Source organism: Phocoena phocoena, chromosome X (genome assembly GCF_963924675.1).
Source record: "Phocoena phocoena chromosome X, mPhoPho1.1, whole genome shotgun sequence".
NCBI classification, from domain to species: domain Eukaryota; kingdom Metazoa; phylum Chordata; class Mammalia; order Artiodactyla; family Phocoenidae; genus Phocoena; species Phocoena phocoena.
The window spans coordinates 39,521,633-39,535,285 of record NC_089240.1 but is presented as its reverse complement, the minus strand read 5'-3'; the positions used below and the strand labels follow the sequence as shown (position 1 = coordinate 39,535,285).

The window sequence follows — 13,653 nt, the reverse complement described above, 5'->3', positions numbered from 1 at the left end:
AATTAATACATTATTTTTAGAATTAATAGAATTAATTAAATCTAGAAGGAACAATTTTATCCCAAGGGGCAATCATATAATGAGAAGTCTCACATCACCATGATTCTACTTTCAAAACACAAACTGTAATTAACCCCTCTTAAATAGCTCTAGAAGAGGCAAGTGTATCTACTTATTTTCTTTAATTGCATAAATGAATTGTGCCATAAAACAGAAATCTCATACAGACTTTTTTTTAAAGCTCACTTTACTTTCTAAAATCTTCTGAACTTTGTAGCACGACAAAGTAACATGGAAGATTTCAAAAAACAGTCAACGTCTGTGGCATATCTAAATAGGTAATGATATAAAAAATTTGAAGAGAAATAAGTTTTACAAAGATAATAAAGAGCCTGATGTTTAAACAGGAATAATATCTAGCTCAAATTAAGTAGTCTGTGTTTGCTAGTGCTCTGTGAGACATCAGCCATTATTACCATGGTATCAAGTAGCTATGTTGATTGTCAAAAATAAACTACCCAGGGCTTCCCTGGTGGCACAGTGGTTGAGAGCCTGCCGATGCAGGGGACACGGGTTCGTGCCCCGGTCCGGGAAGATCCCACATGCCGTGGAGTGGCTGTGCCCGTGAGCCATGGCCGCTGAGCCTGCGTGTCCGGAGCCTGTGCTCCGCAACGGGAGAGGCCACAACAGTGAGAAGCCCGCGTACCGCAAAAAAATAAAAAAATAAACTAGCCAAATCAACTAAACTATAATGGCCTAATGTCTCTAAATAAGGCACATGCCCTTTCCATTAAGAGTGACCAACCTTTTAGCACTCAAAGTTCTGAGCCTGGGGAAACGCCTCAGTCCTGTGCAAAACAGGACATTGGTCACCCTCCTTCTTATTTCCCTTCTCAAGGACCAACAGAAAGAGAGTCGTGGTAAGCTCGAAAATGTATTCATGATGGTTCAAACTGTCCTCTTCAAATTCAACAAGATCTGCCCTGTGGTACTCATTCTACATAGGTGTTTTCCTTCAGGAGCAATGATCTACAAGTAAGATTTAACTTCAACAGAGTAGAATAAAATGAGGATTTACAAAATTTATTAGTTTGAAATTTATGTGACGTCCCTCTAAGGTTATCATTCAAACTGACAAGTACGTATGAAAGTTAGTTTTTAGGCACTAGCTACAATCAATTAAATGAAAATCAGATTTTTTTCTTATTCCCATAAATTAATTTTAAAAGGATTTTAAGGGTTTATATTCTAGATGGTTTATATAACCTGGATATATAATTAAGGAAAAAGTATAAAAAATTAACATTTTATAAATTAATATATCAATGAGTTAAATCCTTTTTCTAATTTATCCTCATCTTAGAAACTAAAATATTGCTGCATTTGTTACCTTCCCACCATTTGTTCTGGAAATACACTGATCAGTACTAAATCCTGAGTTTCATTTAAAGAAAAAAGAATTCTTTTAAGTTTTCTCAGAAAATTACATTTAGTAGAATTATGAGATAATTAGTCTGGTCTAGATAATGATTTAATCCACACTATGTCTTAATTCATGTTATATGCAAGTTATATTCAAATTTCTACCATTCTTTTCACTGATTCAATCATTTGGGGGTGTTTCTACCACTGAGACTTCTCTTCACTGAACTCCTTTCTATATGGTTAAAAAATGAAGTCACTTACAGCAAAATACTGACTCTGTAAAACCTAGAATCTTTCGACTGACCTGAAATTTTCATGAAGAATGACTCAATTTTTCATACACTCTAATTATAAATTTTATTGTTCAATTAAGAAAGTTTTAAAGAAATCCAGCTTGAATCCAATGTATATTCTTTAAACTTGTATTGGCTACCTTAAAGTACACTAAATAAATATGCCAACACATACATATTGATAAACACATCATAATCAACCCAATCTGCTTTTGGAAAGAAACATACATAGAAGCAGAAAATAAATGTCTAAAGAAAACCACTGTATCAGAACATGCTTCACACATTCTTTTTTAATTAACTGAAAAATCTCACCTCAATCTTTATGTGTGATGCTTAAAACTATAATAGAAAGTCAAAGTATATCTTCATAATTACCAATAATTTTAATACCACAAAGCCCGAATCAGTGAGCTAACACTTAAGAATCTTTGTATACTCAGTTTTCCTAAGATTGGCAAACCCTGTTTTTAATCCCCCCAAGTCATAATACACAAATAATCAATCTTGTTCACTAGCACAGATAATTTAATTCAACAACCCAGTTCACTGGCATATCTATTTTAGACACAGGCTGCTGCTCATAATAACTGGTCTCACATGTACAAGTAGCCATGGCAACAAATACAGTTAGATTCAACAATTCTAGGGAAAAAAATTACACAGGATTTATGACTATTATTATTATTACTATTATTTGCCATGAAGTGATCTGAACACATGCAGAGAACTATGGTACTTAATAATACTTACTTTCAGCATTGGACAAAGTGCAGGGATTACAGTCAACCAAAGCTAACTGAAAATGCTGCAAGAAGAGAGTGAGAAAATTAATGCACTAAATTCAATCATATAAATGTATTTTAAAATAATCTTCAGGTATATAAGGTCTAATATAATAATGAAACTATGCTATGCAAATAAAACATACTAGACAACCAACTAGCATTACCTTGAACATTTACTGCTGGCAACAAACATGTTGCTGAATATTTTCTTCAAACAGTTGAGAATGGAGAACTGGGGTAAGAATTAACTTGGTATCAAGTTATCCTACATAAATTTTGTTTATATGGAAAAAGAATCAGGTTTTTAAGTCTTCTAGTAAATAGGAAGTATTAGGTATAGAAGACATCAAATAGAAAACATCATTATTTTAAAAACTGAAAGTAAAAGTTCAATGGCATTAATGTATTAAACACCACTATCTCAAAATGATGTGAATGTTTTTTAAAAAAATGACTATGAGAATTTTCATAAAGGGTAAAACTATCTGCCCTTACTGATTCTTCAATAACTACTGTATTTAGTGTCTTTTAAAAGTATCTGAAGTACCACAAAGAATGCATCAAATAGCCACACAAAACCAATGCACAGAAAGAAAACCACTGATACACATTTCAGCAAACTAAAGGGAGATGAGGGAGTAGGGTGGGGATGGCATGACCTCATAGTTTCATTTCTAGTATCTAAACCAGATGCAAAATAGATGTACCTATTAAGACATAAATCAGCAGAAATAACTATCAATTATGATCATCAACCCCCAAACCTGAAGATGCCATAGTAAAATATCTAGCACCCATCCATCCTTGCAACCAACAGAAATGAAATGCAATTATGCTTTTAGAATGTACATGCTATTATATGTGTAGGCAATAATAAACCACTAATAATTTACAGCATCCACTTGTAATAATGTCATATAAGCCTGCCCCCCCCCAAATACATGTCAAACTCAAGGTGTAACACTTATAAGAATACAAATCATCAACAAGAACACTGGACGCCATCTGGCATCTAGTGTATCAACATTAAATCTGCTATCTAAACTAAGAGAAGGCATACAAGTAATAGAAATGGTATAAAATATTTAAAATTTAAAAAAAGGTAAATCTCTTTGAACTCTTCTAAAAAATATTTCCAGAAATGTATATTCAAATTTTCTGAGTCTCCACAAATTTTTACCATTAAAAGTAATCAAAAGCCAAAGTATACACCATTTTCTAAAAATTACCACTCCTATCCACAATCGAAATGCCTAAAGAATTATATTTTTTTAACTGCTGGATAAACTGAAAATTGATATGTACAATGACAACTTCTAGATATAAGCCCAAAAAGAACTTTCTTTATCAAAACTTTCTTATCAAGAGGAATCATCATCAGCAAGCTTTTAGTACTGTATTTCAGAACAGAATCAACAAAACTGCACTTGGTCAACTAGAACCCTCAATTAACAAAAATAATGTCAGCTACTAAGTGTTACAGTGAAAGAAAAATTAGAAGGCATAATTTGGTATGAATCAGTAGTTATTACATTCATTCACGAATGTCTGTTATGTGCTTGCATAATTAGGCTAGCCTACATTTGCAGTACTCTTAACATTTAAGGGTTGTAATATTCTGAATGGGCAAGCTACTAACTAAATGACTATGACCCTTAAATGTTAAATATTTAATCCATTCAACAAATACTTCAAGGCCCTATAATGTCCTTAGGACAATGCAGATACTAGGGACACAATGATCAACAAACCAAGAGTGAAAAATTATTTGCCGTGATTGACCGAATGAAAAAAAATCCAACATCTGAACACTTCTAGAACTGCTTTTATTTTCCCCTGGTCTACAAAGCAGATTGTATGTCCTCAAACATCCTTTTAGTGTGCTACCACAGCAATAGAAAACAGACTATTTTAAAAAGTGAGTACTATGAAAGCAAAGCACGCTTTATAACCAGTTGTTTTCCTCTAGACAAAAAGAGGCACAGAAGCCACACATTCAGACTGTACTACATTTCTAAGCCTAATCTATCCTGCCAGCATAAATTAATATTTAGATAAAAGAAGACAGACCTTTCCTAGCTGAGCCAAAGGATACAAACTGACCTGCAAAAAAACACCCTTTAAGATGGCAGTATTTTAGTTTTGCTATTTCACTGAAATCCCAAGAAGAGCAGAGATGCATAATTCGAATTGCCCAACCTACATTTCATCTATCAATATTCAAGGTCCTGCAGCGAAAACTGGCAGAAGTAGTTCTGGACCATGTTTTATATAATTATCAATCAATCTTAAAATCAGCAATGAAGTCACTGACGCACCATTTCAAACCCAAAATATCATGAAATATTAAACATTTCCAAACCACAATGATGTCTAAAAATTAACTCAGCAAAAGAGTACATATTCAAAAACAGGCCTGTGAGAATGAAAGAACTTACAGAATAACTACTTAAGTTTAAGAAAATAAGAACAGCCACACAAAACCACCCCACATAAAGAAAACCACTGACACACCTTTCAGTAAACTAAAGGGAGATGAGGGAATAGGGTGGGGATGGCATGACTTCGCAGTTTCATTTCCAGTATCTAAACCAGATGCAAAATAGATGTATCTTTAACATATAAACCAGGAGAAATAACTATCAACTATGATAATCAGCCCCAAACCTTGAAGATGCCATGGTAAAATATCTAGCACCCATCGCTGCAACCAACAGAAAGAGCTAGGAAATAACTGTACCTCACACCGAAATATTGCAGTACTGAAACTGACTACTGCTGTGTGAAAGTAGAGGCTTCTGCAGTTCAAAGACTATATACAAACCTCAAGGCAGAAAGCATTCTATAGAAAATTAATTTCCAAGCAAGAAGATTTACCTAAGACTTTATTTTTCCTAATGTTAACAGTGATTTCCTTTTAATAGCACTTCTGGTGCAATTTAGTACAAGGTTCAATTCATTACAATTTCTGTTGACATCTTTATCACCAAAGTCACTTTCTCTTTAAAAGGTTTTGACTTGTTCAGTATTTCAAAATAACTTTATTGTATTTCGCTTTCTATACACTAAGGAACTTGATTTCTATCTGGAGGGGGAAATCTATATTGATGTAAAACACACAAAACTTGAGTTTCAAGACTTTATTTCCCTTTAAAGAGTTTTACTTCTATAAAGTCTGTGATTATCTCACAATCTTTTCAACTGTAGAACCCTCCAACTGTATTCCCAACTCTGAAGACAAGCCATGAGATAACTTTTCATAATTGACAAATTATGGTTGTATGCATAAATTATTAATATGGAGCAATGTTTGGATTTCATATCCAATCTTGGATTTTCTGATTCAGTGGGTTGGGGATCACACCCTGTGAACCAGATTAAAGCTTCTACAAATTATTCCAGTGCACAGTCAGGGTTAAATGCCAATATTTAAAACTTGTAAATTGTGTGCTTAACCCCCAAAGCCTTACTTCAGTCTATGTAGACAAGGTATGTGTAGTCAATACTGCTGTCTATATTCAATTAAAGCAGACGCAGCTTTTTAGGAATAAAATGTTGGCAACCGGTTTTTACTCTACGCCAGGCACTCTGTTATGGCTATGCATCTACGCAACTGAATAAAAGGCTCACTGAAATTAATGTCCTAATAGAAGCTTAAAAGACAGCTCCATAGCAGACTCCAAAAGATATAGCTGAGGGAAGAAAAGAGGTCCTTCAGGCTGAGGAAACGACTTATGTGTACACAGCCCTTATGAAACAGGGTTTTATGGATGGTTTAAGTGGGAGAAGGGAAGGTGTCAGGCACTCTTGAAGGTCAAAGGTAAATTATTTTTTCTTTTTCATTTTTACAGATCGCCACAATTTTGAAAGTATGATTTAAAACCAACAAACTTAATTCCTAAAACTAATAGTCTATTATAAATGGATGAAACTAGGGAAATGCCTTAGGATGTGACGGTACTTACTTTAGGGATTTAGTCTCTGAAAATAAGATACAGAACTAAAACTGATAAGTTCTGGTAACGTTTATGAGCCACGATGCCTGGCCAAGCTGATCTGATGGAGATTCTCTCAAAGCCCTCAAACTCAGTTCTTCCATTCTCTTTGTAATACAAGATTATTACAAGAGTTTCAAGGAAAGACTCTACTGCACCAATGACTAATAGTTAATGGATCCTGGCAATCATGACTCAACAGAGGCTCCTTCTTTTCAAGTTTACCAATCTGGTCTCTTCCAAGACTTTCTTTAACAAAAAAGTAGACATTCTATACTGAAGATGTTCAAAATCTTATTTCTAGCCCTTCTTTTCAGCTCCAAACTTATACTTGTCTATACCAATATCTGATATCCCTCAGGTACCTCCAACTCGATAAACTCCCAAATGACCTATCTCCATTCGGAGGCTTTTCACGTCCCAATCCCAAAACCTGCTGCTACTTTCTTTATCCCATACTTTAGTTAACAGAAAACTGATTCAAGCCAATAAATGGGGAATCTCTACCCACATTGAATCTGTTAATAAATTAACTCCTTTATTAAAACTCCTTAAGACCTCTAGGATGTGTTACCTTTTATCCATGCATCCATGCAGCCATCCTATGAGAACCCATTTATTCTACAGATCTTGCTCACCTTTCTTCCTGTAACTGGGTCCTACCTAATCTCCCAATTCCTCCTTTCTACCACATTTTATAAAAGTACAGGTATGCAACCGATTAGAAATTCTAAAACACTGGTTCTAGTATATGTCCAATCTGTGTACACAAATGATCAGAATATGTACTGACTTAATTTTCAAGTTCTTTAAATCTAGTGTACAATTTGTGTTCATATCAAAATAAGTCTAATATGTACACAAATACAAAGCAAACATAACATATTTTATAAAGGGGATAATGTAACAATTTGCATTGTAAAATGCTATTTTGGAACATAACCTTTAAAAAAAAATGTGACACTGGATACACTGAATGCTTCATAAAGCTGCATTTGAAGATCAAATATTTACAACCACAAATTTAAGTAGCTATCAGTAAACACCAAAAAGTGCTTTTTGATTAGATATAACTTCTTGTAGTTAAAATGTATTTGAGGAGAGAAACCTGACACGGGAAACCTGGACTCATCGCAACCCCTCAACATCAGAGAGGATGGTTACTAGACATCTATGAGCAGTCATGTCCTTTTCAAACATGTATTTGAGGAACTGAAGTACTTCAGCTATTTACACTACTTCACACTTCAAGGTATGTAATAGAACTCAGGGCAGAAATAAATAACAAATGGAAAAACAAAACTGGGCAGGCAGAGTGAAGTGCAGAAAGCATTATTAAGTGGTTAGATAAACCAATTAGCAGATCACCTCATACCAGATAATATCTAGAAAAGATTAAAAGGTAAAGTATAAGTTGATGAACAGCAGAAAAAGGAAACAACAGGGAAAAAATTTCTGTCCACAAGTGAGGAAAAATGGACAGAAGACAAAATAAACAGCAGTAACCATCCTCTGCCAAAAGGAACAGGGACATTACACTCAGGTGAAACCAAGTTCCATTGCCAAAGTGGGAATTCGGGTGGTGATATTTTAAGGTACAAATGTGAAAGTAGTAGATAACTAGATCTAATGCACAGCATAGAGATTACAGTCAACAATACTGCACTATAAACTTCAAAGATGCTAAGAGACAGATCTTAATTGTTCTCACCAAAAAAAAAAAAAAAGATAATAATGTGACATGGTAGAGGTGTTAGCTAATGCTATGGTAATGTTTATTTTGCAATATATAAATGTATCAAATCAACACATTATACACACACATTAAACTTACTCAAAGTTGTATGTCAATTATACCTCAATTAAAAATTTTTAAAAGCCTCGAATTTTCAAAAAGCCAGCTGGCAGAGTTAAGCTATTGAACATGATGAAGGAAACAGCGCAGGAGTGGGTTTGGAGAAATAATAGCAACTTTTATTATCTTTAGACAACTGAACTAATAAAAATATGCTGCTAAAGCTTCAACAACAACAAAAAATATTACAGATATCTTAGAAACTTAAGGCCTGGTTAAAATTAATTTAATAGCTAGTATTCAAATTCTCAGCAAGTATTTTTATAATACATGGAGTTCAAAGTATCTTAATTAAATGAAACAAACACATTAATGAATAAAATAATAAAAGACGAGGCATTTCACAGATTCCAAAAGTGGTTTCTAAAAGGAAGTACATATCATCTGATGCCTTTACTTATTCTTTCTGCCTTAATATCTCGGCATAAAAAAATATGACAATAAAATTCCTGAGTCTATATAAAGGATATGAGATTAAATCAGATACCTGGAAATGTAGTTTTCTAGAGAAAAGTGTAAAAAAAAAAAAAGTGGAAATGCTATTTCACTCAGAAGTTTCATGACTGGTGGCTGAATGAACTGGTGAACAGGGGGCATCTAGAGAAAACTGCACTGTCAGTTTGTGTAGAAAAAAATTCTGTTAAGAGATGACAAATAAAATCAGCCTTTTTTTTTTCTCCCCAACGTTTCCAGCCAATCCTATGAGGCATTTTGTAATTTTATAGCCTCTTCCATTTCATTCATCTATCCATTCAAGAAACACTAAGCACCTGGTAAAATGCCAAGCTAACACACAAGTCTCATTTGAGTTTAACCCATTTCCTTAGAATAATCTCTTGTATTAGTAATTCTCATCTTCCTAACCCTTTCATATTAATCCCTTCAATCAGCATTTATCATCTTCAAATATCAAATTATAAGAGGACTTACATTGCCAACTATCCACAAGTTCCCATAAAAAAGCCACCCTCTTTACCTTTAAAAATCCAAGAAAGTTCTAATGCTGACATATTTTAGGGAAACTTAAATATGTAAATATTAGGAAGACATTTTTAATAATCTTCATTAAATTAAATAGATGCATTGGCATTAACTGAAGTATGGGTGTTATCACATATTATTTTGCCTATATTAGCTTCATATGAGGGAAATAATTTTAATAGTCTGCCAGGGAGTAAAACTTAGAGGCATTATATAAAACTACTTGTCAAAATTGGTGTGCTTGGGCTTCCCTGGTGGCGCGGTGGTTGAGAGTCCGCCTGCCGATGCAGGGGACGCGGGTTCGTGCCCCGGTCTGGGAGGATCCCACGTGCCGCGGAGCGGCTGGACCCGTGAGCCATGGCCGCTGAGCCTGCGCGTCCGGAGCCTGTCCTCCGCAACGGGAGAGGCCACAACAGTGAGAGGCCCGCGTAACGCATAAAAAAAAAAAAAAAAAAAAAAAATTGGTGTGCTTTTACTGAAGTAATGATAGCACACTGCCTCAAATACATAACAAATGTAAGCAATTATCATTAATATCATTAAAAAGTAATAAAGCAAAATTCTGAATTATATGGAGGTAAATAGGCAACCAATCCCACCTGGGGGGATATTATCTCAAGCAGGAAAGAAAAACAACAAAATATCATGTAGAAATGTCACCCTGAAATGGACTCTGGTTCAGATAGTACTAAACTAGTTAATAAATTAAGAATTGGTACTTCCACCACTCAACTGAACACATGAAATCTTTATTGGCCAATTTAATGGAAAAATAACACCATCTGATTGAAAAGTAAGCTGGGCATTAACTTCACATTTCTGAGGATGGGCAGGGTGACAAAAATACAAGTATTCAATTCTAGGACGGGAAAATGGATTTCACACAAACAATATCTATACTAGGCCCCAAATTAGAGGAGTTTTAGATATGGTAGATAAACTGAGAACTAAGAAAGAAGGGCTGAAAAAACTTATTTGTCGGGGCTTCCCTGGTGGCGCAGTGGTTGAGAGTCCGCCTGCCGATGCAGGGGACACGGGTTCGTGCCCCGGTCTGGGAGGATCCCACGTGCCGCGGAGCGGCTGGGCCCGTGAGCCATGGCCGCTGAGCCTGCGCGTCCGGAGCCTGTGCTCCGCAACGGGAGAGGCCACGACAGTGAGAGGCCCGCGTAACGCATAAAAAAAAAAAAAAAAAAAAACTTATTTGTCAGATACTTCGATATATATATTATTTAATCTTCTAACAATCTTGTGGAGTAGGTACAGTTATTCCAGTTCTACAGACACAAAGAGGATCAGAAAAGTTAGGCATCTTGCCCAAAGTCACACAATTAGTTTACTGGCAGGGTCAAATTTTAAAACCCAATTTACCTGCTCTGAGAGCTGTTTACACAGTACCAAAACAGAATGAATCTGCTTCAGAAATACATTTTGGGAGAAAAGTGATTACCAGAGATAGAAATAAAACAGGAGGCCCTGGAATGCATTTCATGTGTGGGTGAAAAGAAGGAATCTATTATGAAAATAAACTGTATTTTATTTAAATATTTTACCATCTAAAACATACTGTATATGTTGTATCTCTCCATCCCAGAGGGAAAGGAAATGAGGCAGAGAAGACCAGATCTGTAATGGACAGATTGTATGCACCACTCCCATACCAAAATACTCTTTTTACCCACCCCTCACTCTCTATTAGACAGGAACAGTGTATTTAGGAAATCAAGCTCTGTTCAAAAACTGGGCATAACTGGTCTAAGAATAATCACACCTTTGATAAGGAATCACTGAGAATAGCCACGTGGTCTAATTCTGGCCAATGAGATGCAAAGTGAAATATTCTTGACAAGATCAACAGGAAGTCAGGATCTTTCTCCTCTATAACATGATAAATCAGGTATTTACTGAGCACTTCCTATATGCCAGCACTATACTAAGCACCTACACCACTACTCTACATTATAGTTACTCTATAATGTAGAGTAGTGGTATAGGTGCTTTTCTTTATGAGACACTGAAAAAGAAATCATCTCACTGTGTACCTGGCAACCAGCCTTAAGAATAAGCCAACACAGGGGCTTCCCTGGTGGCACAGTGGTTGAGAGTCCGCCTGCCGATGCAAGGGACACGGGTTCATGCCCCGGTCCGGGAGGATCCCACATGCTGCAGAGTGGCTGGGCCCATGAGCCATGGCCGCTGAGCCTGCGCGTCCGGAGCCTGTGCGCCACAACGCGAGAGGCCACAACAGTCAGGGGCCCGTGTACCGCAAAAAAAAAAAAAAAAAAAAAAAAAAAGCCAACACAGAACAGAGAAGAAAATGAATCCTTAGTGAAACACTGGATCAGCTGAATCAACCAATCCTGAAGGCTGGACTTTACGTTATATGAGCTACTTTTTTTGTGTCATTTTAACCAGCTTCAGTTGGGAGGTTTCTGAGGTTGCAGCCCATAGCATCTATACCAATACACTGTGCTAGGAAACAACTTCATGTAGTGGAAAAGTCACCAGAGGCTCCACATCTATCCATAAAGGTAAAGTACTAGCCAGTCCACTGTAGGAAAACTGAAGGCCACCTAAGGGGAATGGGGCATATCATTCCTTCTGATTCCTACCTTCACTTACACTAAATGCTAAGCACTTACAGTAATATACTGAAATACCTCCTCTTCAACTACATATGTTCATGCCTAAAATTCTCCTGAAAATAGACAAGGAATACTGGAGAGAGAAGCCTTAAAAAGCCAATGTCAAGATGAGATAAAAATCAAATGAAATCTTCTCATTATGGGGAAGAGAAATATCAAGGACTCCTGAAATTCTTTTCTATGTTCATGGAAATGAAACAAACATCAGAATGGTATCAAGTATTTTAAATAAATGGAGGAAAGGCCCCAAACCAGAAGACTGCACTTACTTAAGGCAATCTTGCTAAAATCGCTATGACTTGAAAGTTTGTTAGTCTTTACGCCTGAACAAATTAAAAGTTGTATACAGGAAGGTTTCTGTTGAACAGTAGTAAGCAAGAACACTTTGAATTAGCCATGGAACACTTCTCAACACTGTTTCCCCTAATTAAAGGGGATTTTAAATATTGCCACCTTCATGGAAAGAGAGTTTTGCATCTATAGAATTGTTTAAGGTACCACTGTACTGATATTCAGAGATAGCTACATTCCATAATTTGGGACAAATCTCATTACTTTTTTCCACTCAAATATATTTCCTGAGCAACACTTACACTTCTGCAACACACAATAACCATACTGTGACAGTTCTGTAAAAAGCTCAAATAACTTGACTTTGTATTATAAGCATTTTAAGAGTCTGGTTTGCTAGTATACACTGTGAATGCCCAAGAGGAGGTCAAAATATGCAAGGTGGCATATCTGAACTTATTTTCCATTTCAAGTCCACTCACATGTGAACATATAGTTTGAGACATGCTGCTCTAAACTTGAGGAAAATTGATAACTTCTAGGCCAGCCCTTAGTCTCCACATTACTTACATTTGCCCTAGGGCCTATTTCTCAAATTTCACTTACCTCTGAGAACTGTGTGATCTGAATACTTTCACAATCTACTTATTTTAGTGTTTTGGACTGTATACCTCTCTTTCGTACCATCAGCATTGTTCTTTATAAACTCATGAAAGATAGAAACAGTATTTGCAAAACTGTCTACTTTAAAACTCTAGAACAATTAGGCACTCTTAAATACAGTTTTATTTATTTATTTATTTCAGTAGTTCCTTACTAGTGAATTCAAACTACAACCTACTGTAAAGTCATTGTTTATCTCCCTCCTGACCCTTCAGAATGAAGATAATCTGCAACGGAGATATTTAGAACATGGCAACCATTATAAATAGTCATAAATTCACAAAAAATTTAAGCTTTTCCTAGAACTTCTAATCCTTTTAAAAAGCAATACTTTTGTCGAGCAGGGAAGCACTATCTTCGTGAAAAGCCCAGTAAGACCTAAAGTGATGGCATAGACAGCACAAGAAACTAAATGAAAAACTTGAGAAATGTTAAATTCTATAGAAAGTAAAATATTTAACCAACAATGTTATTTTGCCCAACAATGTTTATACTCACAAACCAGCAGTTCAAATGACTAGCAAAGAACACACGTTTTTATATTTAAGATATGAGATGTGCTTTGCTGGTAGAGGTGGAGAGATTTCTAGTGAGACCCATACAAGTAAACAGTCAATGATGGGGTCACAGATACAGAATCATTAAGCAGCTGCTTCTGACCTCTATGGTTGCCAATCACTAATGGCAGAGTGATTCAGATGTCCAAATTGAGACTGAAAC

At 35.7% G+C, this 13,653-nt stretch overlaps 1 protein-coding gene across 8 annotated transcripts in view; it reads right to left on the bottom strand.

The window, feature by feature from the left end:
* Positions 1-13,653, bottom strand: part of KDM6A (lysine demethylase 6A) — a 206,337-nt gene that overhangs the window by 72,855 nt on the left and 119,829 nt on the right. For all 8 annotated transcript variants that reach the window (XM_065901133.1, XM_065901140.1, XM_065901134.1 and 5 more), the window contains exon 7: positions 2,472-2,526. In XM_065901133.1, the coding sequence (XP_065757205.1) occupies positions 2,472-2,526 (55 nt within the window). The remainder of the gene's footprint in view (positions 1-2,471; positions 2,527-13,653) is intronic.